The sequence below is a fragment of the Mauremys mutica genome, chromosome 1 (genome assembly GCF_020497125.1).
Source record: "Mauremys mutica isolate MM-2020 ecotype Southern chromosome 1, ASM2049712v1, whole genome shotgun sequence".
Taxonomy (NCBI): domain Eukaryota; kingdom Metazoa; phylum Chordata; order Testudines; family Geoemydidae; genus Mauremys; species Mauremys mutica.
Genome location: NC_059072.1, coordinates 115342908 through 115369187, shown reverse-complemented (window position 1 = coordinate 115369187; position 26280 = coordinate 115342908). Strand labels below are relative to the sequence as shown.

Genomic DNA, 26280 nt, shown 5'->3' with positions numbered 1-26280 from the left:
TCATGACTTTTGCAATATTTAATGTTTTGCTTAAAGCCGCTAGAAACTACTGATTATAAGAAATTGTTTCCATTAAAAAAATTTATTGCTCTCACAATTGCAAACCAAAGCTTGAAAATGTGACCCAAGTGAAACCTAAAGGCTCAAAAGCCAGAAGGCAAAGAAAAAGAAACCAAAATATATTATTTTAAAAAGAAATCTCATGTTTTGTAAGCCAATCTCATAATTTTTAAACAGTACAGGGTTGGCACTACTGCTATTCATCTCAATCAGGGCCCCAAGGAGTCCATATTTCCACAGCTGTGCCATCAGGCATTTTATCAAGATGCCACAGAACTGAATTTGCCATTTTGCTGCAGCCAAGCACCCAACACTTTGCATTCCATATCCCTTCTCCACTGGGACCTGCCCGGAGGTGCCTCCTGCTTTTCCCCTAAGGAGAAGTTAATTGGACTGCAGTGCATGCTCTCGGCACTGTTCCATGGAGCCAGGAAGCAAGGGGTGGCGGGGGGAAAATGTCAAGGAGCTAGAGCTGGAATCCAGCTTGCAAGCAAAAGAGCAGGGGGAGCCAGCAATGTAAGCTGGGCTGGAGTGCAGGTGTTCTGTGTCCAAATCAAAAGACAATGTGGCTGGCTCCAGGGGTCAGTAATGGAACACAGCCTTTCAAGGGAATGTAACCAGCTCAAATCCAGCTCATAGCACCTTGAAAATCAGGACCAAAACCTTAATGTCATTACGGTTTTCAGCTCACCTTGCCAGAATTTCCTCATATAGAAGTGAAAACAACCCTTGCTTTAGACTTCTAGCCTTCCCTCTAAGTCCTGCAACCAGTCCCCCCAGACTGAGGGTCTGCCTTTTATAGGATTACACATGATTGTCTACAGCTAGCCCAGCCCTGCTAATCTGCTGAGCTACACTCAGGGCAGGAAGATGCTTATCACCATGACAGGGTTAACCCTTTCCTCCCGAATACTGGATTGGATCCACACATCCCCCCCATGAAACAGCAAGGTTTCCCAAACCACATAGCTAAACCTCCATGTTAGAAGAACAATTCACATTCTACTAGACACTTCAATGCAAGGCTGGTCAACCCAGTTAGAACTGGCTCTAATTCACATCACCACAAACTGTAACATACTTTGACTATATCTGAGTGACCCTCATAAAAGATACAAAATACTTCTGTCTCTAATGAGTCAAAGAAACCACCATTCTGAGAAGTAAAATCACCCTGATCACTAGGCCAAACACTCCAGCAATGCCTAAAGAGAGTAAGATTTGATTCCACGTGGCTGAATGATTACTGTAAGAAGTTACCAGTAAAAGCTTAATCAACAAAACACAGCAGGCAGGCACATCTGTAGTAAGAGCTGGGTGTGTAAAGAGAAAGGAAGCAATAAATAATGCCAGGGCAACAGGAGCTTCCATATCATGTTCTGCCTTTTCCAAAATGCTTCTGTTCCTTTGAAGCTTCCTTGTTATTTCCTAACCTCATAATGCTCACCAATCTGTGACATATGAAAATTATTGTTGGCAGTGTTGTTGCAGCCATGCTGGTCCCAGGATATTAGAGAGACAAGGTGGGTGAGGAAATACCAGTATAGCTTGAAAGCTTATCTGTTTCACCAAGAGAAGTTGATCCCATAAAAGACACTACCTCAGCCAGTTTGTCCCTCTAATATTAAATTGTCATCTTCATCTCTGTAGCCTGAATGGCCTTTGTAACTAGGCTTAGAGCAGGAAGAGAATTTCAAACCATAACTATTAACATAAAAATCTAACATACAAGTTTTTTGCATTGCAGTAGCAAATCAGATCGGAGCCCATTGTGTGAGGCACTCTACACACAGGAAGAGACAGTCCCTGCCCCAAAGGGCTTACAATATAAGTGGACAAGCCAGAAGGGGAAACAGAGGCACAGTGAGATGAAATTTGCCCAAGGTAACATTGCTGTTCAGTAGTCAGAGCTGAGAACAGAACCGCCGTGCCTTGGGTCCTAGTCCAGTATTCTTCCGGGATGTCCCTGAGTGCATTATTGTGATTGGCTGCATCATACTGATGCCTTTGTAGAGGTTCAACATCTCTATCTGGATTTTTGAGCCCACCTCAGATATGAACTGTCTTGGCTGCCTCTGAAGTAGATTTTAAGCACCTACCAGCACAGTTCATGTCTTAATAGATTCATAGAATTTAAGGCCAGAAAGAACCATTAGATCATCTTGCCTGACTTCCTACATACCATAGACCATTATTCTATATCTGTACCACACTGAATACTAGTGGGGCTCACTATCTACTAATAATGAAATTCTCAGAGCTGCAATTCTATTTCATCAAACTATACTTAACTGAGCCAATGGATGCAATTTCAGGGCAAACCAACACAGGATATTGGGCCTGATTCTCCATTGTGCTGCACAGTGTGCAGTCATTCACACCAGTGTAAAGGGAGCATAAAACTAACCCTTCTGATCTGGCAGCGTGTTATGCCCACTTTGCACTGGTGTAAGTGACTGCACGCCTTTCAGAGTGACAGAATCAGGCCCATTTTATTTAAAAAACAGGTAATTCTCAAATGGGCTCTTCAGGTAACAGGAAAAAGTTCTCCAGCCAGCACAACTCATTTCCCTTTCCTTTACACACACTGGGGGAGGGATTATGCAAAACAGTGCTCCATGTACAGCCATACCAGTTAAGGGTTCATAACACCAATAAATCCTTGCTGGAAGATGGAGCCTACCCATAGGGATCCACGTATAGGTTTGTAAAAGCAGCAAAGAGTCCCGTGGCACCTTATAGACTAACAGACATATTGGAGCATGAGCTTTCGTGGGTGAATACCCACTTCGTCGGATGCATGCAAAGCTCATGCTCCAATACGTCTGTTAGTCTACAAGGTGCCACAGGACTCTTTGCTGCTTTTACAGATCCAGACTAACACGGCTACCCCTCTGATACAGGTAAAGATTTCTTATTGTCTGGTTGCGCCAACAGATAAAAATCATCCTGAAAAAAAAAAAAAAAAGGAACTTTGCCAATCATGCAATATTAAAAACTTGAGAATTCTGACTCATTATGGACCAGTTCCATGCTTCAGCAGGAGCTCTGCAATAGCCAAGCCACAGCATGTTTCTTAATTAAAGATCTAGAAAAGTTGGAACCAGCTAGGATGAAAGAAATGGGTCATCAAAGGAGGGGGGAAAAGCATCATTTGTAAGGGGCATTGATCATATGCTGTAGAAGTGGATGTGGGTAGAGCTGGTGTAAACACTGAAGTCAGTGAGGGTTGAAGCCACTGAATATCAGGGATTAACTTGCATTTCTTTACCCATTTGTTTCTTTCACAATTTATCTTAAACCATCTCCTGCTTAATTTCTTAAGATCTGGGCCCCATTCTATTCTCAGAAGAATAGAATTCCAGCCAATCCCAATAGTGGTTCTGCCTATAAATCTGAGGGCAGAGTTGATCCCAAAGAATTTTTGCATTACAGGCCAAACTCAGAATTCTTGTAAGTACGGGCAGCTCCACTGATGTCAGTACAGTTACATGTGCTTACACAGACTCAGAACATGGCCCTGTGTATTTCTCTTTGGCACAAAATTCAATTTCCACCCACGTATCTTAAACTGCAACTCAACTACTGAAGTAGAAAATCTAATTGTAGAAAGTAAGCACATTTTAGATAAACATTCTGATTTTTTTTTTAAATTGGCAGAAAAGAATTTGCCTTTTGCCTGGTAGCATGCATAGAGGTCTACCGTTCTGTAGCTTAACAGATGTCTATGACAAGTGAAATGATCTAGGAAACCACAAATGTCCCATTGTTGTATCTGAGTGGAGCTGACAAGTTATGATCTGGATTTCAAATATCCCAAAGTTTGGGAGAGTTCTGATCTGGAGTTTTGATTCACCTTATTACAGAGGTAGGGACCATTTAGAAAATTCTGATTCAGGTTTGGGTGAGTATTTTGATTTTATGGGATGTTTGTTCACAGTGGTTTTGCTTTATGTACTTCTATAGCTGTGAGTGAACAATGTAATACTGGAGAGAGTGGCATTGTATGTGGAAATGGCCCCAAACCAGTACCATTTTACCAATCCCCTTCAGTTGCCAAAATGTGAGGGCTTGGGTAAGTAGGAGACCCAAATCTCAACCACCCTTTGTTTTGGGATTCTTTCTCCATAAAGTATCAGAGGTGTAGCCGTGTTAGTCTGGATCTGTAAAAGCAGCAAAGAGTCCTGTGGCACCTTATAGACTAACAGACGTATTGGAGCATGAGCTTTCGTGGGTGAATACCCACTTCGTCAGATGCATGTTTCTCCATAAATAACCTCAATTTTTGTCCAGCTCTAATTAAGTGGCCTTAGATTCCACTTCTGATAAAGAAAAACCTCCTCTAAGAATGCAGGAGTTCAAGGTTGTTCCCTTTTTATTAGCTCTGTCAGTCTGGTTACAATGCAACCGCACTCTTGCTGAAAAAGGTCACTGGTCAAGTTCTGTTTAAATAAAACTTTTTTTAATTGTCTAACTTTAGAATAGTGAAAACCCTAAGCCATCCAGTGGTAGGATGACCATATTTCCCAAAGGGGAAAATGAGACACCACACAGGGCTGGCCTGAGTTGCTTGTCCGAACCCTGCCTGCTCCCTGCACAAGGCTGGGGCTGGCAGTCGCTGCTCGCTTAAGCCCTGCCTGCCTCCCTGCACGAGGTGCCACTCACCCCCCTTACACATTTCTCCACACCCCACTTTTTTGACAAAAGAAATTTGTCCCATTTGGGCATTTGTCCCGTTTGCTCTTGCCAACTGATAATCAAATGGGACAAATGACCACTTTTGCCAAAAAGTCAGGACAGGGCTTAAAAAAGGGACTGTCATGGCCAAAACAGGACGTATGGTCACCCTGTCCAGTGGCCTCTAGTTAGTGCTAGTGTTAATGTAACAAATCCAAGGTTAATAGGACTTCGTGGTTAGCACTATGCTACACCATCATGACAATGCTAAACTTCACAGCAGCAGAAGGGCAAGATCTCAGACCATTCTGCTCCAAGGGCTTGATCCGTTAACTCCCACTGACGTTTGGATTGAGTCCCAAAAGCACAGTAGAATCTCGGCTAGATGTTTGCAATATACGCATTATTCATAATCAGGTAGATCTGATTCCATCCAATAGAGGACCATGTTGCACATGAACACAATGCCGCTCATTACACTATCTAGTGTTCTACTGCTGGAATTTGTATTTCTTTTAAATGCCAGTGTTATTTTATAGCCAATAAGAGTAGCATTTCAGCTTTTATTTATGGGTTCCACCTTTTACAACAAGGTTGTTGAAGAACTTGCTGGGCTTTTGAGCACATAGAATTTTTGGTTACTTTTCCAAGTGTTTAAAAACTAAGTCCTTTGGACCTAATACATTATTAGTTAAATAACCTGAAGCAGGATAATTTTGAAATATAATACACGTAAGTATAAGCTATGCATCCATTTATCTTTCTGTAATTGTCAGAGTTTCTCTTACTGTTTTAATAACTACCAGTTAAATATGTAAGATCACATCACAGTCTCTCTTAACTCTTCATGGGCTGTAGTCAGAGAGCTTGATCCTACAACTGTTATTCACAGTAGAGCCAGTGATTTAAAGGCCCTCTGCAAAAATGGATTACATTATAGAACCCTATAGTATTAATTTTGTAACATCGCAATCTTTTCCTCAGCAACTGACTCTGATGACACAAGATTATACTTTTAGTACCTGATCAAGCAGAAGAAACAGTAAAGTTGGAGGAAGAAAGCCCTTATTAAAATACAAAATTCCGTTAATTACCCTTAAGCAAAAAAAACATGTATTCAGAATAAGGGACTTTGTCGGTGTTCCTATTTTTAAAATTGTCTCTGTATAACGATTCACTCTTTAAAGCTTTGTTACACCTGTGGTTATTTCCATGAAGCTCCACCCAACAAAGTTAGTTTCTTTTGTGATTTAGTGAATTTTCTTTGGGTTTTTAGTCAAAAATGATTTCTTTATTTTTGAAGTTTTTAAACTGATGTAAGTGTTCAGACAGTTTGATGGGCACATCCAGTCTAGAAATCAAATGCTAAATAAAACAAAAACAAACAAACAAACCCAAAACAGAAACCCTCTAAGCTCCTTGGGGAAGAGATCATGACTTGTTTCCATTTGAAAAGCATCTAGCACACTTTGGATGCCACTATACACAAATAAATAAAATAAATAAAATAAATAAATAATATCAATCAACAATCCTCTCCTCTTCTGGATTTTGCAGCACATCCTTCCTTCCGTGTTTCTACAGCTTAGACTTCAAGGCAGAGCCTGTAGACAGTTTCTATATTGTACAGGTCCAAACACATTGACACTAAACACATGATAAATAAATAAACCTGGCTGCTGTTGGAACTCTCTCTTTTAAATTCATTGGAAAAAGTGGATCTACCATTCTTTCAGCAGGAATCTTTACCATCTACTACCTTAGAACTAATTTTTCCCCACTACATTTTTAAATGAGTGTTTCCATTCAGGTTGATTCTTCCCACTAGACTCACCATTTCCTCAATGTTTATAGCAACAGTACTATCAGCAATTGTGGTGGTGGACAAACACTTGTAATGAACCCTTCCTCCTCATTTGGTGGAACTGTGCATTTAAGGGGTAAAGAACTTCAATATTAAGACATTACCCCATGTGAACAAAGAGGAAGTGATACTAAGTAGCTGGTGTCTGTGTAATCCACACACTTTGAATAAATTACATATAAGAAACAGGATGGGCAGTCCCTTCTCTCACCTGTGGGCCTCTCTTGAAACTTGTCTGCTTAATAGTAAACCAATAAGATGTCAACTCTTGAGATGTGTCTGATCCAAGACTTCAGAACGAAGCATTTGGAGATGTTCAAATGTGAAATAGACTTTAGCAAGTTTGACACATTTCTGTGTTGTTTTGGAACTTGTCTGGGTGTCACGTAAGCAGGCCTCAGCATAACTGAGGATCTTAGAGGAGATTACAGACAGACAATTTCAATTTTAAAGTGCTCAAGGCTCTAGCTGTCCTAGTCCTGTTGGTATTAATAGGAGTCACATGGCTGAATCCCCCGAGGAACGCTTTGAACACTTAGGGGTGATCACTGGAAACCTCACAGCAGATAGGAGAAAAGGGAGAAAATTTAACAAAATGTCCTAACCTATTTAAACAATTAATTTAGTTTTGTTTCCCTAGGATCTTACGAACAGTTGTGTTTAAACAATGTGCCAGATCCTCAGGTGATGTACATTGGTATTGCTTCACTGACTTCTGATGTTCTTGCCCTTTATTTTCACAACATTTTTCTGTTCATTTTTAGGGCTGAAATTCTCTTTACTTTTATCCATTGTGCTGTAGCAAATGTTCTGATATAGTAGTCTTTGCTGTGAAGATCTCAGAATATTGGGGGATCTTGCATACCAGGGGTCCCATCTTAGTGTCAGATATGTAGGAGCGCATCATCTACATCTTCAAATATGACCTTGTATCCCCTATTCCATAAAAACCTCCATCATTCCCACCTCTCCCAATAACTTCAGTTAGGCACCTACTCCCCACTGAATTTCCCATAGACTCTTTTGAACCCCCCCAGCCTCTGTATTTAAAGATCCCAAATTGACCTTTCTATCCCCAACATTTCATCCCCTATTCAATCACACATCTCCCCCTATTTCCTCCTGGAGGTCTTGCATGAGGAGTTCAACATGATGAAAACCAAGTTTATTATCTTCCTTCCTAAACCTCCTCCTCTTGCTGCTTTTTTCTGTTATTGTCAACAGTGTCACCTCTTTCCCATCATTAATGCTTACAGTAAGATATTTGTGCTCTAATTGCATGCAGGAAATACAATAACTACAGTAATCTGGACACTACTTTCACTGTGGTACAATATGCTGTCTTTATGCTAAGCCAAACATGATGCATCATGTCATTTCTGGAACTCCTTCATTTAAAAGCCAGTGTCATTTCCTAGCATGTGAGATTAGCATTTCCCCTTTCTTTCATTAGGAGTTACTCGCACCACCTTTTCTATAGTCATTCAAGATCAAAGTACAGTGCTGGGAAAAACTAGTAACATTTTATTTTAAGCATCTCTAGATTATTCATTCAGTTATTTGTTGCAGTAACACTGATCTTAAGGAATTCATTTAAAATTAATGTGAAATGTCATGTTTCTTCCATAAAAAAAATAATCCTTTTCTTTTCAGAATTTCCATGTCAGGAGTGGATATATGATCATGGAAGGAGAACCACCCCCACCTCCACCCCCCTATAGATGGATAGATATGCTATGTAGAATATATATTTATCTAGGCTATTTTCTTCATTTACCTTTTCTCCAAATTCAGCATTTTTATGTAGGAATATAGGAGCTGCCAGAGTGGAGCAGACCAATGGTCCATCCAATCTATTGTCCCGTCTCCAAGAGCAGCCAATGCAGAATGCTTCAAAGGAAGGCAAAAGTCCCCTACACTGCATCTAACAATGCAATAGTCATAATTATTTAGTGCTTCCACTGTTTATTATTATAGAATATCAAGCCTTCAGAAATATAAAGGGGCTGATCTAATGCCCATTGCAGTAGGTAGAAAAACTCCCATTGATTTATAATGTGCATCAGATCTGGCCCTGTCTGACTAAGCCTGAAAACAGCCCTGAGAGGCAAGGAGGTATTATTTCCAGTTTACAGATGTGAAAGCTAAGACACAGAGTTAAAGGGGAACGAAGTGCCTAAGTCCTAACAAACGTCCTTTCTGCTTTTGAAAATTTCCCCAGGAGTCACTTGTCTGTCTAAAGTCAATGAATCATTGTCAAAGACAGAGTTAGAATCTGTCTCCTGATTCCCATTCCATGCTGTCACCATGCAATCCACTGCTAAGGAAACTTCCTCCTGACCCCACTAGCAGAGCAACTCATGCCCTGAAGCACGTGAACTGCTAGCCCTTGCAATTTCTCTTTGCCATTGTGCATGTAATGGCATGTGCCATAAATAAATGTCCACTCCTTTTTTGGGAATGTTTACAAAACTATTTTGCCACCTTGTAGCAGTGGGAGTTTCATTTGTCAAACTGTGAAAAAAAATAAAAGTTTCATTTTAATCCATTTTAAGATTGATCATCGCTTGTTTTATCTTTTGACTAAACTAAAAATTTTGTTCTGATGCCAATATTTAAAGACAGCAATAATTAAAGTGTAAATTTCTAATTTTTAGAGGGCTACAGTGCTTGTGGAAATAAAGATGTTATTAAGCAACCACTACAACGGCCCAATCCAACAGTACATGAAACCAGTTGGACGGTTGCCGTTGTAAGAACTTCAGGATCAGGCCCTAAGATTTATGGGGGGGTAAGACATACCAGATAGTTTTAAGACAAGCTAAAAAAAAAATAGATACAAGTACTTTGTGGTTGCAAAGCAATGTCTTAAGGGTATAAGGATATTGTTTTCTATGCTAGAATTTCAGCCAGTGATGCTCCCTCAGGTACTGGGGGGTGTTGGGAGAACTTTAGCCCACAACCTTCTTTTTGAGTCCATGTCCCTGCTGGCTAGTGAGAGCCAGTGGGAAAGTACTAACTCCCTTACTTGGCGAGACTGTTGACATCTCTCAGAGAGGGCAGGGTACCTTTTACTGTCAGGGATGCAATAGCGTGGCCTTTGCTCAAGAACCACTTACTGGACTCTGACAATCTTGCAAGCTATTGACGAGTATTATCTTCCCTCCTTTGGTATAATTGTGGAGAGACAACTCACACAAAACCTAGATGCCTTTGATCTCCTTCACCCTGGGCTATTTGGGTATACATCTGGTTATGGCACTGAGATTGTACTGGTTGCACTGGGGCTGCTCTTCAGTGGCTTCATTTTTTTCCTCTTAGAGGGTTCTCAGCAGGTAGCTGTGGACAACCGCTTCTCTTCCCAATGAGCTCTCAGCTGTGGGGTGCCAAAAGATGCACCCTCAATAAATGAGCTGCTGCATTTTGCACCAGCTTCAGTCTTCAAGTGGTTTTAAAGTGTAGACCCATGTAGACTGCATTGCATTAATCTTAAGGTGACAAAAGCAGGGGTGGCTCTAGCTTTTTTGCCGCACCAAGCATGGCAGGCAGGCTGCCTTCGGTGGTTTGCCTGTGGGAGGTCCCTGGTCCCGTGGATTCGGCAGCTTGCCTGCAGGAGGTCCGCCGGTCCCGTGGCTTCGGCGCACCTGCCGCCGAATTGTCACCGAATCCGTGGGACCGGCAGACCTCCCGCAGGCATGTCGCAAAGGCTGCCTGACTGCCGCCCTCGCAGGGACCAGCAGGGCGCCCCCCGCGGCTTGCCGCCCCAGGCATGCGCTTGGAGCATTGGTGCCTGGAGCTGCCGCTGGACAAAAGCATGGATGACAGTGACAAAATTCTGCATCCAAAAAAAAAGGACAACCTCCTAGCCAGACACAGAGGTAAAAAGCTGACTGAGTCAGCCCTCCCTTCCCCACTCCAGTTCAACATTTATATGGAGCCATTAGGAAGATTAATAAGGAGACATGGGGTGTGGTGGGTTTTCCATGCTAATGACACCCAACCGTATGTCTCCATGTCATCCCACTCAGATGATGAAGTTCTATGTCTAGTCAAGATTGGGGCATGGATGAGACCGAGCTGGCTGAAGATCTACTCAGCTAAGACTGAGGTAGTGATGATGGTTTTTGGGGGCAAGTGGCTGGAGGAGATAACAGAGATAAGATCAGTCCCTGTGATTGAGGAAGTATGATGCCATTAGTTAACAGTGTTCACAACTTAGGGGTGATTCTAGATCCCCAGCTACTGTTTGGCAATCATATCTCAGCAGTGACCCAGTCAGTTTTCCACCATATGCATCTGGCTAGGACACTGGCCTTTCCTTTCAGGGGCAGGCCTTCACACTGTTACCCATGCTTTTGCTGCTTCATGATCAGGGTATTGCAATTTGCTCTACATGGGACTACACCTTAAAACCATTCAGAGACTGAAGGTAGAACAGAATGCAGCAGTTTGCTTACTGAGAAGGTCATCATGACACCAGTGTCAGGCTCTGCACTAGTTGCTCACTGGTCTTTGGGTGGAGTTTAAGGTGTTGATTATGACCTCAAACTATAAATGGCCTGGGACTGACTTGTCTGAGGGACTCCTCTCTCACCATGCCATACTGCCACAGCTGCAGCCAACAGGGGGCGCTCAAGCTGGATCAGTTTCATTATATAAGAGAGGCTACAGTTGGCAGGGCCTTCTCTGTGAGGGCCTGAGACTCTGGAACTTGCACTCCCCTTGGTCCACATTTGGGGACTCTCCAGGCACACTGCAAAAGAAAATGTGTTCAATAGGATTTTGGGAGAAGGCTGGGGATGTGCTTTCTAGATGAAGGTTGCAACCTGATTGGCCAGACAAGTTCCTGTGAAGCGGATTTTAATTTAATAGCAGTTTAGTTATTGTATGATTAATTATGTTAGGGTGCCTCAGGTCTTGGAATGTTGTTTTTATAATTTTAAATCTAAACACATATAAACACACCATGGAACTTGATCCTCAAGGCTTTGGGGACCCAGTAGGTTAAGTAATGTATTAAGTCAGTAAGGGATTCCTGTAGCAGAAAGGCTGGGACAATTTTCTGAAGGAAGCTCTAACCTACTTCACCTCCCACCTACTGTAAATCCTTACTGATCTCTGGCCTGTGCTCCCCAGGTGAACTCTCTTACTCTTACTAGTTTCTAAATCAACTGTCAGTTGAGAAAGCCATTGGTGAAGAGCACTGTGTGGGTTAAGGTTTGTACTGAGGTGCTTTGAGATAAGTAAATGCTATTGCACTGGACCATGTCAAGATTCATGTCTCAGCTATAAGCATCTCTCTAAAACTGTGAAAACACAATGTCAGAAAGGGGAGAGAATAAGTAGTTTGAGCAGGTTTGTCACTGGGTGAAGCTTCCTAGTGGTTGTTTTACAAATTGCCAGATGGCAGTAAGAGAGTGACATTTTATCCCTACCAAACAGATGCAGCTCAGAAAAAGTGACATTAGGTCCATTAATGCTGAAGCAGCAAGCACACAGACACTGTTTGCCCTTCTTCAGATTCTCAGTTCAGTGCAGCTGTTTTCTCAATGAGATTAACCTCCAGGCAAAACATCAACTTACTGAAATTTGCCAACCTGGCATTATTATTTCTAAGGAGCCAGTGCTAACCTGCCTCCAACACGCTGGCATGGCTAAAGAGCATAGAATTAACAAAATGCTTTGTACAGAAATGTTGACTTCTTTAATTTCATTAATTTTTCATTGCAAAAAAAAATAGTTTTGATCTTTAAAGACAATGGAGTGAATTTCATAGAATCATAGGACTGGAAGGGACCCTGAGAAGTCAAGTAGTCCAGTCCCCTGCACTCATGGCAGGGCTAAATATTATCTAGACCATTCCTGACAGGTGTTTGTCTAACCTGCTCTTAAAAATATCCAAAGATGGAGATTCCACAACCTCTCTAGGCAATTTATTCCAGTGCTTAACCACCCTGACAGGAAGCTTTTCCTAATGTCCAACCTAAACCACCCTTGCTGCGATTTAAGCCCATTGCTTCTTGTCCTAATGCTCATGAAAAGGGATTCATAGCAGTGGTCTGAACTGAACACTAAGGGTATATCTATCCTGCAGTCAGAGCTGACACTGTAGCACATGTAGACATACTTGAGCTCGGGGCCGGTGCAACCATTTAGGCGACCTAGGCGGTCACCTAGGGCACTGGCATTTGGGGGGGGGGGCGCCATTTTCTTTGACAGTGACCATGGCGGCCTGATCTTCGGCATTTAGTGGGAGGGAGCTGGGGCAGGGGAGCGCGGGGAGGGCCACCTGCAGCAAGTAAGGGGGGGCCAGCATTCAGGGGAACTCCCCGCCCCAGCTCACCCCTCCCCTGCATCCTTCCCGAGCACGCCTTGGCCGCTTCACTTCTCCTGCCTCCCAGGCTTGCGGGAGGCGGGAGAAGTGAAGCAGCCACAGCATGCTTGGGGAGGAGGCGTGGCAGGGGTGAGCTGCTTCACTTCTCCCAATCAGCTAAGGCGCCGCAAGCCTGGGAGGCGGGAGAAGTGAAGCCGTGACGGCGTGCTTGTGCTTGTGCGTGGAACAGGGGTGAGCTGGGGCAGGGGGTGCCTCAGGGCGGAGAGTGGGGAGCTACCGCAGGGGGGCGCCTCAGGGCGAGGGGGGGGCGCAAGGTGGAAGTTTCGCCTAGGGCGTGAAACATCCTTGCACCAGCCCTGCTTGAGCTAATTTTGATCTAGCTATGGTGGGTCCCAATAGCAATGAAGCCAAAGCTGCACAGGAGGCAGCATAGGCTGTATAACTCTGCCCAGGACTGTGGGTATGTATTCAAGTGGCTAGCCTATGCTGCCATGGCATCACTGTTATTCGAGTTATATCTACATGTGCTGCAGTCACACTTCTGATTGTCTGTGAATATATCCAAAGTGGTTAGGTTCTATGCAAGCTTCCTCAGCTTACTCTTCCAATGCATTTCAGTCCTGTCCTTTCACACCCCTGTTTATTCCAGTCTATGAATTCTGAATGCACCCCTCGTCAAAGCATCTAGTGACCATTCAGATGAATTAATAAAAGTAAGTTTGCCATCTCACTAATATTGGAAGCACAATGTATGACTGTGAATACAATGCACCGCAATCCTGATCTGCAAGCTTTCCCTGATATTTCAGTGCCAAGCCACCATACAACTCTGTTAATACACTTCATTATCACCCTGAAGCATCTCCTGCAATTCTAGTCCTTGGCCTTTCTTGAGCAGGGACAGTCAATGGTACTATTGATATTTATCTGGCTCAGAAGTGGTGGTTATTTTCTCCTGGGATGAAACCCTGAGGCTTTAGCTTTCTGAACTTTTCCTTTTCTATATTTCTTAGCAATTATTTTACAGGTAGAGTGTGTTCCATGTAAAACCACGTTTTCCTTTTATTTTGTAGCAGCAAACTTTGGTCTCATTAGTGCTGATGAAAAGCGTTAGCAAAACATTTACGCACATAACCCAGTCCTATTGCCATCAATAGACTAAAGCATGTGCTTCAAGCAATGCACATGCTTAAGTGCTTTGCTGAATCGGAATCTGAGCTAGAATATAAATTAATTTCAGACTTTTCATCTATCTGCAAGACTGCAAGGACCCAGTAACTGTTTCTTTCTAAAAGAATCTGGGATTAAACTCTTTGAAACAAAAGCCTATTCTATGCATTCCCATTTTACTTCAAACAAATCTATGTTTCTTGTGGAAGTGAGGAGACTAGCTTCCAACAAATATAATTTGAATAGATGCGGTGGAAGCTTCTTCTTAATAGTTCTGGAAATAGAATGCCAGTCTTTACTAGCAACACCACTGCTATTCTAGGCCCTGATCCTGCAAACTCTTACATGAGTAGTCCTATTGATTTCAGTGAGACTATTCACACCAGTAAGGATTACTCACATGAAAGAGGAATTCTAGGATCAGGCCCTTAGCTGAGGACCTCTTTTAAGCAGTGATTGACAATTATCCAAAACTGTGGGTTGGTTTTGTAAAATGTGCAGAATACTATAATTTCAGTGCAATGATAATTATAGGCAATGCCATATGCCTGTGTGGTACGTACATTTCCCTTTAGTGGAGTTACATGAAGCATATTAAATAGGCTGAAGAAAATGTTAAAAAAACCCAAAAGCGTCAAGACAAAAATGTCATGTGTAACCAAGCTTTCAGCATTAAGCAGAACTTTGAAAAGTGAATCTCTCGGGAAGACATTCTGAGCTTGAGCAGAGAACGGTAATAATCTGATGGTAAAGCTAAGCATAGCTATGGTTAAAATATTTGTTCCCCATTTGTGCTTTACATGATCACAATGATGCCCTCGTAATAAATAAGACACATGAAAAAACGGATCCATTTAGTGATAGAATGTTTTCATGGCCAGACTACGCATTTCTGAAGTTCTCTATTATTTATTGGGCTGATCCTGTCCAAGGGGCTGAGTGTCTTGGAGGTACTGGGTGCCCCTCAATTACCCTAGGCTTCCGCACCTTGCAGAAGCGGGCCCTCCGGAAGGTATCAGGGGGGTGCTGAAGGGATAGCTCCAGTTTACCTCCTTGCATTCCTAGACAATCTCTGCTGATAAAAATCAGTTGGGAGGAAAGAACTAAGTGAACTTATTGCATAATGGAACTTAATTACTGTGCAATTAAATTTCAAATCACTCTCAAATGAATATCGTATTGTCAACCTTTCAACATGTTTGCTAATACCCCAGTAATTAAATAACTTTGCCCTGGCAGAACAATTGTATAAACTAAAGCAGCAGTAGCTACTGTAGCCTGGCAGCATGTTTGTATGGTATACATTTTGGATGCATGCAATGATTAATTGACACATAAAAGGCCAGATGTAAACTGACATCACCTCACTGGGGCTGTGCAGAATTTTCACCAGCTGAGGATCAGGTTCTTCATCTCAAAACAGAATTTATAAACAGCCACAATAGGTTTTCCGGTACTGTTGACAGCACAGGTTGCAGTGCAATGGAAAGACCAAAAGGGAGGTTTATTAAAGCAGGAATGGTTACTTTAGAGAGGTGTCTCTCATATTTTCATTTTGATTTCTCTCTCTGCTTAAAGGAAACCGAAGCTCATCAGCACACACTTGCAATGGGCACCATGAGATCAAACAATAAAACAGCAGCACTGGTTCTTAAGTCTTCATCCCACTGAAGGCAACATGTTTCCGAGGAGGAACAAAAAGCCCTCCTCTGCATGTGCCTGCCAGCACTGGAAGATACAGGAGCCGAGAGAGATTACCCTGTGAAAGTGACCTCATTTTGCCTTAGGAAGCATATTCCAACAAACCGACCTTTGACGCCAGCCCCTGTTATTCATGGTTAAGGAGCACAAAGGGAGAGGCGGGAGGGAGAAAATGTGACAAATCCACTTTTTTTAAAAACCACACATCCATCAGAAAGCATGCAGGAAGGAGACAACAATCAATGAATCCACCCGCACATCTGCCCTGCCCTAGCTCCCAGATCCCCCCCTCCCCCCCCGCTAAGGGAGGGAGATGCAAGGCGGGCGGGGAGGCTGATGCATACGGTCTCTCCCTTACCTTGAGGAACAAAAAGAGCCATAGCAGGGAGCAGAGGGTCATCCGGGGACTGCTCCCTGCCTTGGGCCGGGGTCCGATCATTGAAGTGCAGCGGGAGGATTGCACGCAGAAATCTCAGCCGGGCTGCGGGGCTGCTCCTTTGGCTGGCTCCGAACTGGGGCTCGCAATGGCGAACTGCTGCGGCGTCAAACGGCTCGAAGCACAGGCGTCCCTCCCAGGAGACACACCGTGCCTCTCCTTCCCCTCTTCATGTGTGTTATTGGGGAACGGGGGGGGGGGGTATTTTTCCAGTAGTTTCTTTGATCTCTTAATTAAAGGGGGGGAGGGTAAATCGATACTCTGCGGCGGCTGTGCTCCTCCTCCTCCTCCGGAGGTGCAGAAGGTGGTCAGCTGAGCCTCCAGTTTTCCTTTGCTCTGGTCCTTCCCTATTGGCTTTCGGTGAATGAATGAAGACTCCTCGTTCCAGGCTCCAGGCTGACTGTGACGAGCAGCCTCCCATCTCTCTCTTCCCCACCCTCTCTTAGCTCCACCCTTCCCCTCCCCCAAGCTCTGCCCCTGCTCCCAAACCAGGTCTCTCATGTACTTTCACCAGCCTGTTCTCTGGCTTGTCACCGTTCAAGCAAAAAGCAAACAAAGTCACAAAGCAAAATGCATCCTCAGCCCTTTCCCCTTGCCTCCCAACCAAGTTTGACAAGATCCTCATCTATCTTCCCCGACAAGCAACTGGCCAAAAGCACTCTCAGCATGGTGCCCCACCCATTTCTTCCCGGCAAGGTAGTTTCAAACTGAGCTGCCAGAAGAAGAAAACACAACGGGGTAAATAGGGCTATAAAACCTTATTATTCCCTGAGAGAACCACCCTGTCTCTCTCATATCCTAGCACCAACACAGCTAGAAAAACACTACAAATATTATACCCTGCCTGGGACATTATGGTGATTTCAGTCTATACTTTCCAAGGGAGGTTTCCATACACTTGCCTCTGTCGACCTCCATCTAGAAACTGGTTTCTATTAATAACTGTCCCACACTTACAGTATCTGAGAATAAGATCCAGTGCCTAATTATGGTACTGATCCCAGTTTTGACTCTGTGCCCATACAGATCACCATAGACTTCTGGGTGGCTGCTCATACTGCTTAAAATTAAGCATGTGCATAAGTTTTTGCAGTATCCAGGCTTAAGTGCTTAATCATGCTAGGTGCCGAGCATCAATTGTGGGCACTCAACGTCTTACAGGAGGCATTCAGGGCATGCAGCAGGAAGCCCAAACTGCTCTAGTATCATTGCATCACCTAACCCACTTAAAAAAATCCATTCAGACCTCCAGGAGGAAAAAGCTGTTCCATAACCTAGGATTCGGAGAAGATTATAACATCCAGTTTATAGATCTGATTCCCTTTCACATTGATGTAAATCATGAGTAACCTTATGGAAGCCAGTTGAGTTACAACCCATGTAGGCATGAGGAAAATCAGGCCACATAATGTAAATGTGCAGATATGGACTGATGGCACTGGACTGAATGGACTTTGTTATTGGACCTTGACTGCTTTCTACTTTTTGTCTGAGTGATCTGCTGTTTTACATGTGGGCTGATACAGTGGCTGAATGAAAATGTTTTTGAAGTTTGTTTTGTTTCCTAATGTTCCAGAGTTACTAAAGCAGGATGTTGCCTACTAAATTAATTAATGTGCCTACTTAATCTTGTGGATGAGACCTTTAAAATAATCAATTCAAAGATTGTTTTCTTACAGTGATATGAGTTGGATGATGAATCAGAGTTTAAAGGCTCTGTTTAACTTACATGCAGTTTCTCTCCAATTTTCACGTAATTTGGGACTTGAGTCAACAGAAGCTCTGATTTCTATGATTCTGGAGCCAGATGAGGGTTTGGGTTTTTTCTGGCGAATTAGGCACTTAAATGGTGCTAGCTGAATTATTTCCTGCATTTCATGGGGATTAGTCCAGAAAATAATGGGAAATTTAGGTAGCAGGCAGCTCCTGGGAAGCTGCCCACATTTACAGCCCCAGCAGGAAATTGTTGTTTGCATCTTTATTTCTTAGTAGTTAGGAACAGCAAGGGCCTAATTACACAGAGTACCATCTACCAGTGTAGGATATAGGTCCAATGAGTGTGTCAGGCTATGGGGCATTATCTGGAGCCCATTAACAAAAAGGTAACTCCAATTCAGCATTTCCCTTCCTTATACACAGGTGTTCAGGGCAATGGTTTAAAAGAGTGGCTGCTTGAAAGACAGGGCAGTGAATACTTTTGGGAAGGTAGAACTCTTATGTCATGGTATAGGGGAGTACAATGAACTTCAGAACTTAAGGGACATTCTGCAGCTGGTAAATTATTGTAGTGGTGATAAACAACTAACTCTTGAGGGAAAGAGCTTACTGACTTGCTTTTCTGGGCAAATCATTCCACAAGTTTACAATCAGATAGCAAGTAGATATTACATTTGATATGGCCTGAAATTAAGAGAAAAATCCAAGAGATCTCATCTGACACTGAAAAATCTTCCTTCCTTACTGTTCTCCATATACCCCATTGGTGTCTCAAAACAACACTCTCAGAGGCAACAGTGGAAGAAAGTTGAATGAAATGAGAATTGCTTCAGGAATAAGGATACTTTAGGGTAAGGGACTTGGGTAAGACTTCTATAGTTATAAGACTTGGGTAAGCCAACTCACAGCCCAACATGAGAGACTGGGCTATGATGACTTTGCACCTTCCCAGTTGGAGCTGGCAGATAGCACCACCCAGAATCTCTACAATGTGTCCCTCCCACCCTATGCTGGAATTTGTGGAGCACGGTGGTCCTTGGCAAACAGTCTTATGGCTGTCTCCCCAAGCCAAATACAAGGCTTTTAGGGCTGCTTTACACCACACTAGTCCTTTTATCTGGTGTAAAGGGGCTGAAGAAGGGGCAAGGATCTCACGTTCATGTTTTGCACTGCCACTACAGTATAACCCTCCCCACTCATCTCATACCCTTCTGAAATCAATGGGGGTTAAGGGTATTCAGCATCTCTCTAGTGATCAGGCTAGTGTGTATATATAACTGGAATCCACAGGAGATGATCATTTTAATTACTTGTATTAAGGTAGCCCCCAGAGACCAATCAAGATCAGGACACTATTGTGCTAGGCACTATATAAGCACAGAGTAATAAGCAGTGGCTGCCTGGAAGAGCTTGCATTCTAAACAGAGAAGACAGAAAAAGGGTAGGGGAAAGGAACGTGACATCCGAGCACAGTGAACAAAGCGAAGGTTAGCAGCCTATGGAGGTCAGTCATGTTAGGTCCATGGTTTTTGGTGACTGTTCCCTGGAAAGTCTTGGGAAGCAACTGAAAAATTGCAAGAAGATGAGATGTCAGGGAGTAATAAAGAGACACAAGACCTGTTTGAATGGGAGGTAAGAAAAATAAATTCACAAGAAAAAAACCTGGGAAACATGGAAAGATGAACTGATTACTCTATTTTTTTTTCTTTTAGTGTCTGAGCAATAAAACAGAAATAAATGAGTCTTTATTAATAAAACAATAAGACAAAATAATTAATGAGAACCTTTGTGATACCACAATTTCAAGCAGAATAATCATTAGAAGAATTTTCTGTAACAGTGTGCAGTAAAGTTAAAAGGTACTGATGAGCAACTACCAAAAAATACTTCATGACAAATAGCAGCTACCCATTGTGTACAGAAGAAATGTTACACTGACAGTTTGAAAGGCAATACAATGTAAAGCATGCAATGCCCCCACAGCAGCCTGGGGAAAATAGCAAGCAAGGGACCTAGGAGGCAGTACTATATTCCCAGTTACTGACTGGTCCTTAAACCAAATGATTGAGAAAGATCCTGAACTGCCACTCTGGCCCCTTTGTACTGCTTCTTGTAGGGCAGCTGGGGCTCCCCGATTCTCAGAGGAAAATCCCCAACTCACATAAAGTTGAGATCAGCAACTTTATGCCACCTTTCCCAGAGTGTACCGGGGATGAAAGGTAGCAGGCTGGGGATGGGAGAGCATGCTGTGCTTTGGCAAACCCTATTGGCATAATCTTCCCTAGAAGTCGGTTACAAACCAGAGCAAGTTACAACAACCCTCCTCAGATATGCCAGGCAGAACTTTAGTGCACTTTAGAATATGGGCCAGTGGGACTTGATATGAACTTTATTGGTTATGGCTAAGGTTGTCACAGATATTTTTAGTAAAAGTCACAGACAGGTCATGGGCAATAATGAAAAATTCACGGAAGCCCGACTTTTACTAAAAATATCCATGACAAAAGGGGAGCCTGAGTAGCTTTGGGCGGGCTGGGAACTCCCTGGCCTCCACCACCCCTAGGGGCTCAGAGCTCCAGGGTCCCTCTCCTCTGGTGGCTCCGAGCTGCAGGGGTTCCTCCTGCCACCCGCAGCTACCGGGAGCCTCCCCTGGCGCCCATGGAGGCGGTGAGCTCTGGGGGTCCCCCTGCCACCCGCAGTGGATGGGCACAGCAGGGGTCCCTCTTTCCACCTGCAGAGGTGGAGAATTGCAGAGGTTCCCCGCTGCCTACGATGGCTGGGAGCTGAGGTGGGGTCCACCTGCCACTTGCAGCATCCAGAAGCTGTGGGGGATTCCCTCTGCCAGGCAGGGGACCCTACAGCTCCCAGCCAGGGCTGGCTGAAGTCACGGCAGTCTTTGGAAGTAACACATTCCGTGACTTCAGTGACTAAATTGCAGCCTTAGTTATGGCTCAGGCTAAGATTTTGTCATAGATATTTTTAGTAAAAGTCACAGACAGGTCCCAGGCAATAAAGAAAAATTCACGGATGCTTGTGACCTGTCCATGACATTTACTAAAAACATCTGTGTCAAAGTGGGGTGCTCAGCTGCGGGGGTCCCCATACCACCTGCAGCAGGTAGACAGCTGCGGGGACCCGCTCAGAGTTCTAGGGTCCTCCTGCTGTCTGTGGCAGCCAGGAACTGCGGGGAGCCTCTGCCACTCACAGCAGGGGTACCCCACAGCTCCCAGCCACTGTGGGGTGACCCCGCAGCACCCACCCGGCACAGCTGTTCCCCGCCCCCACTCATCAGCTGATTGGGGCTGCATGGCCGCCAAACAGCTGATAGAGGGTGGAGCTCCTCCAAGCAGCTGATAGGGCTCAGTACCACCATCAAACAGCTCGTTAGCAGCTCGGGGAGGGGCTTGGGAGAGGGCAGAGAGTTGGGGGAGGAAGGGGAGGGAGTGGGGGTGGGAAGAGGCAGAGTGAAGACAGGGCCTTAGGGAAGGGGCGGAGTGATGGTTGAGCACTTCTGGGGAAAAGAAAAAATCAGCGCCTATGCCTGTCATATAAGACAATAAATTTGCATGCAAAGATCTGTAAGTCTGTATTTATTCATGCCATATATAAGCAAATAAAACAATTCACTTCCTGTAAGCTTATCAAAACTTTTTAATTTTAAAAAATAACTGAAATGCACTATCAAGAAATTAAACTGTGCACCAACATTGAATGAACCAGTATTAAATAGTCCTACAGTAGGTGACAGCCTTAGAATGTTAACCCTAGTCCTTTAGTTCAAAAGGTTGCTTTTCTCGCCTTTGCCTTCGTGAACTGAAGCACAGCAGCATCAGAGAGATCCAAAGACTGACCAGTGCCATTTTCAAGTGACAAAATAGCAAGCGATGTTAGTCTCTCATTGGCCATCATCGATCGAAGCTATGTTTTAATGAGCCTGAGCTTCAAAAAGCTGCGCTTACCAATCACAACTGTGACCAGCAGCACAAGCAGAATTCTAAAAGCTATCCACACATTAGGAAAAGTGTCCTTCAGCTCTGCAGCATGAGTGAATCGGAGAACTTGGAGTCGCAAGTGCTTACTGTGTTCCAAAAATGTGACTGATGTCCATTTTGACAGAGGTCTTCATCATTGGCATCCAAACATTCCCCATGTGTCAGCATCCAATGAAGGACCGTACAATTGTTCAAGAGTGTTTTCCTGTCCATCGGAAGCTTACTAAGGTCATACAAAAAAAGCCCAGGTCTTTTTGTGGCACTTCATTTGTCCAAACTTTTCTTCCAGGGACACTCGAGCAATGTCAACGAGTGAGCAAAAATCTCCCTCTTGAATTTTTCTTTTGAGCTTCCCATCACCTCACCTCTGCCCTCATAACCAAACTGTGTCTTCTTCCAATGAATATGAATTTCCTTGAAGACAGGCTCAACTCTTAAGTTTTCTGCCATTTCTTTGTCAGCAATGATTGCATCTTCAAATCCGTTGTCTCTGTAGGCCACCACGAAATCAAGGCAGCTTCTCATCAACGTAGTAACAGTCATGATGTTCATCAATTGAGTTTGTAATGCCTTGCTTACAATGTTTACCTGGAACAAGATATCATGCCAAGCCACAACTGAGACCAGAAATTAGAAGTTGGTGATCTGGTTTCCCAGGCTTTGCAGCTCGTTTCAGATTCCAACTTTGGCTTAACTTGACTGTGCCAGTTCCATTAGGGAATTGTAAACCTCAGTCACTTGGTACCTCACTAGCCTTATATTGACAATGCGGCTCTCCCAGCGAGTGTCACTTAGTGGCTTCACAGTCAGATTTGTAACATTATCCCTGAGACTCTTCCACCTGATAATTGATGCTGAAAACAGGACATATATCCTTTGCACTACTCCAAAGAGAGATACTGAATTTAAAGATGATGAAGCTGCATCTGCCACAACCAGGTTGAGGGTATGGCAGCCAGAAGGCATGAAGAAAGTTCTTGAATTCAGCGCAAGGATCCTTGCCTAGACACTACTGTTTCTTCCTTTCATGTTCACAGCATTGTCATAGCCTTGGCCATGGCAATCCTGAAGCTTCATTTTATTCTCATTCCAAACATACATAAACAGTTCTGTTAGGCCTTTTCCAGTAGAGTCATCCACAGACCAGAAACAGATAAAGTGTTCCTTTATTTGGATATAACCATCCTCGTTTTCAACAAATTTTACTGTAAATGACATCTTTTACTGTAACTAATGTCAGCAGTGCAGTCCATTATTACGGCATAGTACTTTGTTTTGCCAAGCCACACCAATGTTATCAAGCACCTTCTTTGCCACAAGGTCAAATTGATTTGTTTTGAAATTTTTTGCTGCAGTAAAGGTCCATAGCTTGTTTATGAACTATTCGATGTAGGTGCTCATGCATGACATTGTCATATTTCTCAACAAGCTCTACCAAACCAAGGAAATTACCATTATGTTCAGTGAACAACTTATCCAATGAGCACCGGAAAGCCAAATTAATCTTTGCAAGGAAGAGTGTAATTGACATCAGATGTTCAAGCACGTTCCTCCAATGCTGGGTTTCTACATTAATACTACTCTGTTTTTCTGCATCTATGCATTTATTCAGCTTGAGCCTGTGCTCGACCTCCATCCATCTGGAGTAGGCTATAAAATGGCCAGGTGACTTTTCATCTTGTTTCAGAGCATCAGCTAAGTTATCCCCATAATTGGACCCAGAAAGTACAAGCAACAATTTGGCGTTCTTGTCAAATATTTTGCAACAAAAACAGAACACTTTGTCAGTTGATTTCAAGTAAACTAGCCAACACCGATTCAGTTTCTCACCATTCTCGAGCATTCTTTCACAGTGTGACTTTGAGAAGTGTTGCTTCTGATTATTTACTGGAAACATAATATCCTCAATTTTGCCCAGCCCATTCAAAATTGTACGATCAATATAGGTAGAGTTTAAGATCACCGGCCATAAAGAAGGATCTGATGTATCGATTTGTGGTGTGCAATTTTTTCACAGCTTTTTCCTTCATCATGCGAAGCTGATTCTTCTTTATCATTTCTCTCCTTTTCATGTAAACCAAATTTTTCTTTGTCATTACTCTCCTTTTCATGTGAGCCACATTCTTCTCTATCATTACTCTCAAGGAAAACTGGTTGATTCTTCATCATTTTCCTCACATTTCCATTCCTTATCTTCAGGTAACTCTGCTAATTCCTTCCTAATAGGATTTCCATCATTTACACTTTGTTCCTGAATTTCTTCTGCATTGGGATGATTGCTACTGCCTAAAGCCCAGTCTATTTTGATCTGTTTCAGATATTTTCTCACCAAATTTGCTCCTTTCTGCAAATTAGATTGCAATTGAGCTTTTCGCTCCTATACTGAGCTCCTGAAGGTTTCTTCAGGGGCATCTTTTATTTTCTCCAGGGGAAAATAGACAGTATTAGGGAGAGCAAAAGTCTATGTTCCACAGTCTTAGAACATCATCAAACATTATGTGTTAAGCATGCCAAAAGAAGTAACAGTATTTCTTTCATGTTGTTGCCTAGATAGGGGTTCGATAGATATCTCTGGCATCTCATTAAATATGTCCTCTATTAGTCGCTACTTACACTCTTCAAGTCTTATAACACAAGTACACTTTCACAATTACACAATAAAACAAGATTCACAATATCGCAGTGGGGCCCTTACTTCACTTCAGTTTGTTCTTATATCTCACTGACTGACTGGCAATGCCTTGCCCTTTATATACCCGCGAGGGCATGGCTGAGAACATTCTAGGAGGTTCAAGGAAAATGTAGTTCTCAGAAAGTCTGGAAGGTTCCACAAAATTCTACAAAGGTCCAGAACATTCTACTAGGGTAGTGAAAAATGAACCCACATATGGACTACCTGAAACATTTTACTTCAAACATTCTATTTTCCCTTTTGTAGCTATCAATGAAAACAGCTCCACAAGTCCAGTGCCCCCCTCAACCCCGGCACCTCAGGCAGTCATCTGGGTCACCTGCCCCTAAATCCAGCCCTGGTTAAACTCATAGAGTACTGGCTCAGTGTTCACTGGGCTCACTGTAAAACTGAAGGATGGATTATCTTTTAGGGCACAGCGTGAAGTTGTTCAAAAGCCTTGGTCAAGAGTCTGGATGGGATATACCAAGATTTTACAGGCAGTGGGATAGTAGGGCAAACACTTTTAAAAGGAACCCATATCCTACATGTCAAGGATATAAACACCACACAGGTTTCCACACCAAGAGTAGAACTATTTCTGTGACTCTCATGGAAGCCCCATGCTAGCTATAATCTTAGAATTACGCCCCAAAAGTAGATTGTTTGAAGGACGAAAAATAAATTACAGCTGCCTGTAGTCAACCATTTACTGAGTACCATCCTGGCTGAAACACAATGGATATTTATAAAAGCCCAATGATTTACTAAAGCTAAACTAAGTGGAGGAGTAGGTTTTTTTTATTGTTTTGGATTTTTAAATTTACTGATTTGTGCAAAGTGTTTTCTGGTTTCAGTCCATGCGGGTTTGGTTTGAGGTTTATATTGAAATAACCCCAAAAATCGGAAAGCAAAACTCAGCCAAACCCTTGACGTGTTGCCTGCTTTCATGTTAAAGCTGACTTTTGCAAATTTGCAATCTGAAACTATATAACAGCCCAGGTCATACAAAGCTTCACAAGCCTCAGCATACCTTTAGCTAAAATTGGCATGAATTTTTGTTTGTAACAAAACATGAACCTGGAGATAAGCTTAGGCCATGAGGTCATCAAAAAGAAGCTATTTGTCACTGAAAACCGTTTTCATTTGAAAAAATTTGACCCACTCTAAAAACTAGATTCCCACCTACATTCTTTTCATTTCCATGACTTCAGTAGAGAAAAGAGAATAAATGGGGGCCCAGGACTGCTAGAATAATGTGAGCAGTTTTCCTTTGCGAGTTCTTGATTTGATAAATACAGTCCCAGTGCTTTTTAAAGGTATGTCCTGTATCCCTCTTAACATACATGTTGACAGCTCTTTAAGTTCTGTATTTTTTCATAACTAGAATGACTGGCAGACCTCAAGTGGAGAGCATATCCAACTTGCAAATATTTAATATTCTCGCCAGCTAGAGAGGCACTGAACTATACTATATAGATGGTCATTTCCCTTTAAAAAAATAGAATGCTGTCTTTGCCATTGCCTCTCTGCCTTATGAACAGACTGTTCTTATATAGAACTTTAAAAAACCACACACACACACACACGGCATTGTACATTGGAATAATACCTGAAAAGGACCACTGGTTGTGAGGAATGCAGTGAGTAAAGATACAG

The 26280-nt window shown here is 43.0% G+C and overlaps 1 protein-coding gene across 3 annotated transcripts in view; it reads right to left on the bottom strand.

The window, feature by feature from the left end:
* Window positions 1-16435, bottom strand: part of PTPRO (protein tyrosine phosphatase receptor type O) — a 210472-nt gene extending 194037 nt beyond the window's left edge. For all 3 annotated transcript variants that reach the window (XM_045002313.1, XM_045002315.1, XM_045002316.1), the window contains exon 1: window positions 16165-16435. In XM_045002313.1, the coding sequence (XP_044858248.1) occupies window positions 16165-16245 (81 nt within the window). In that variant the 5' untranslated portion in view covers window positions 16246-16435. The remainder of the gene's footprint in view (window positions 1-16164) is intronic.
* Window positions 16436-26280: the final 9845 nt, after the last annotated feature.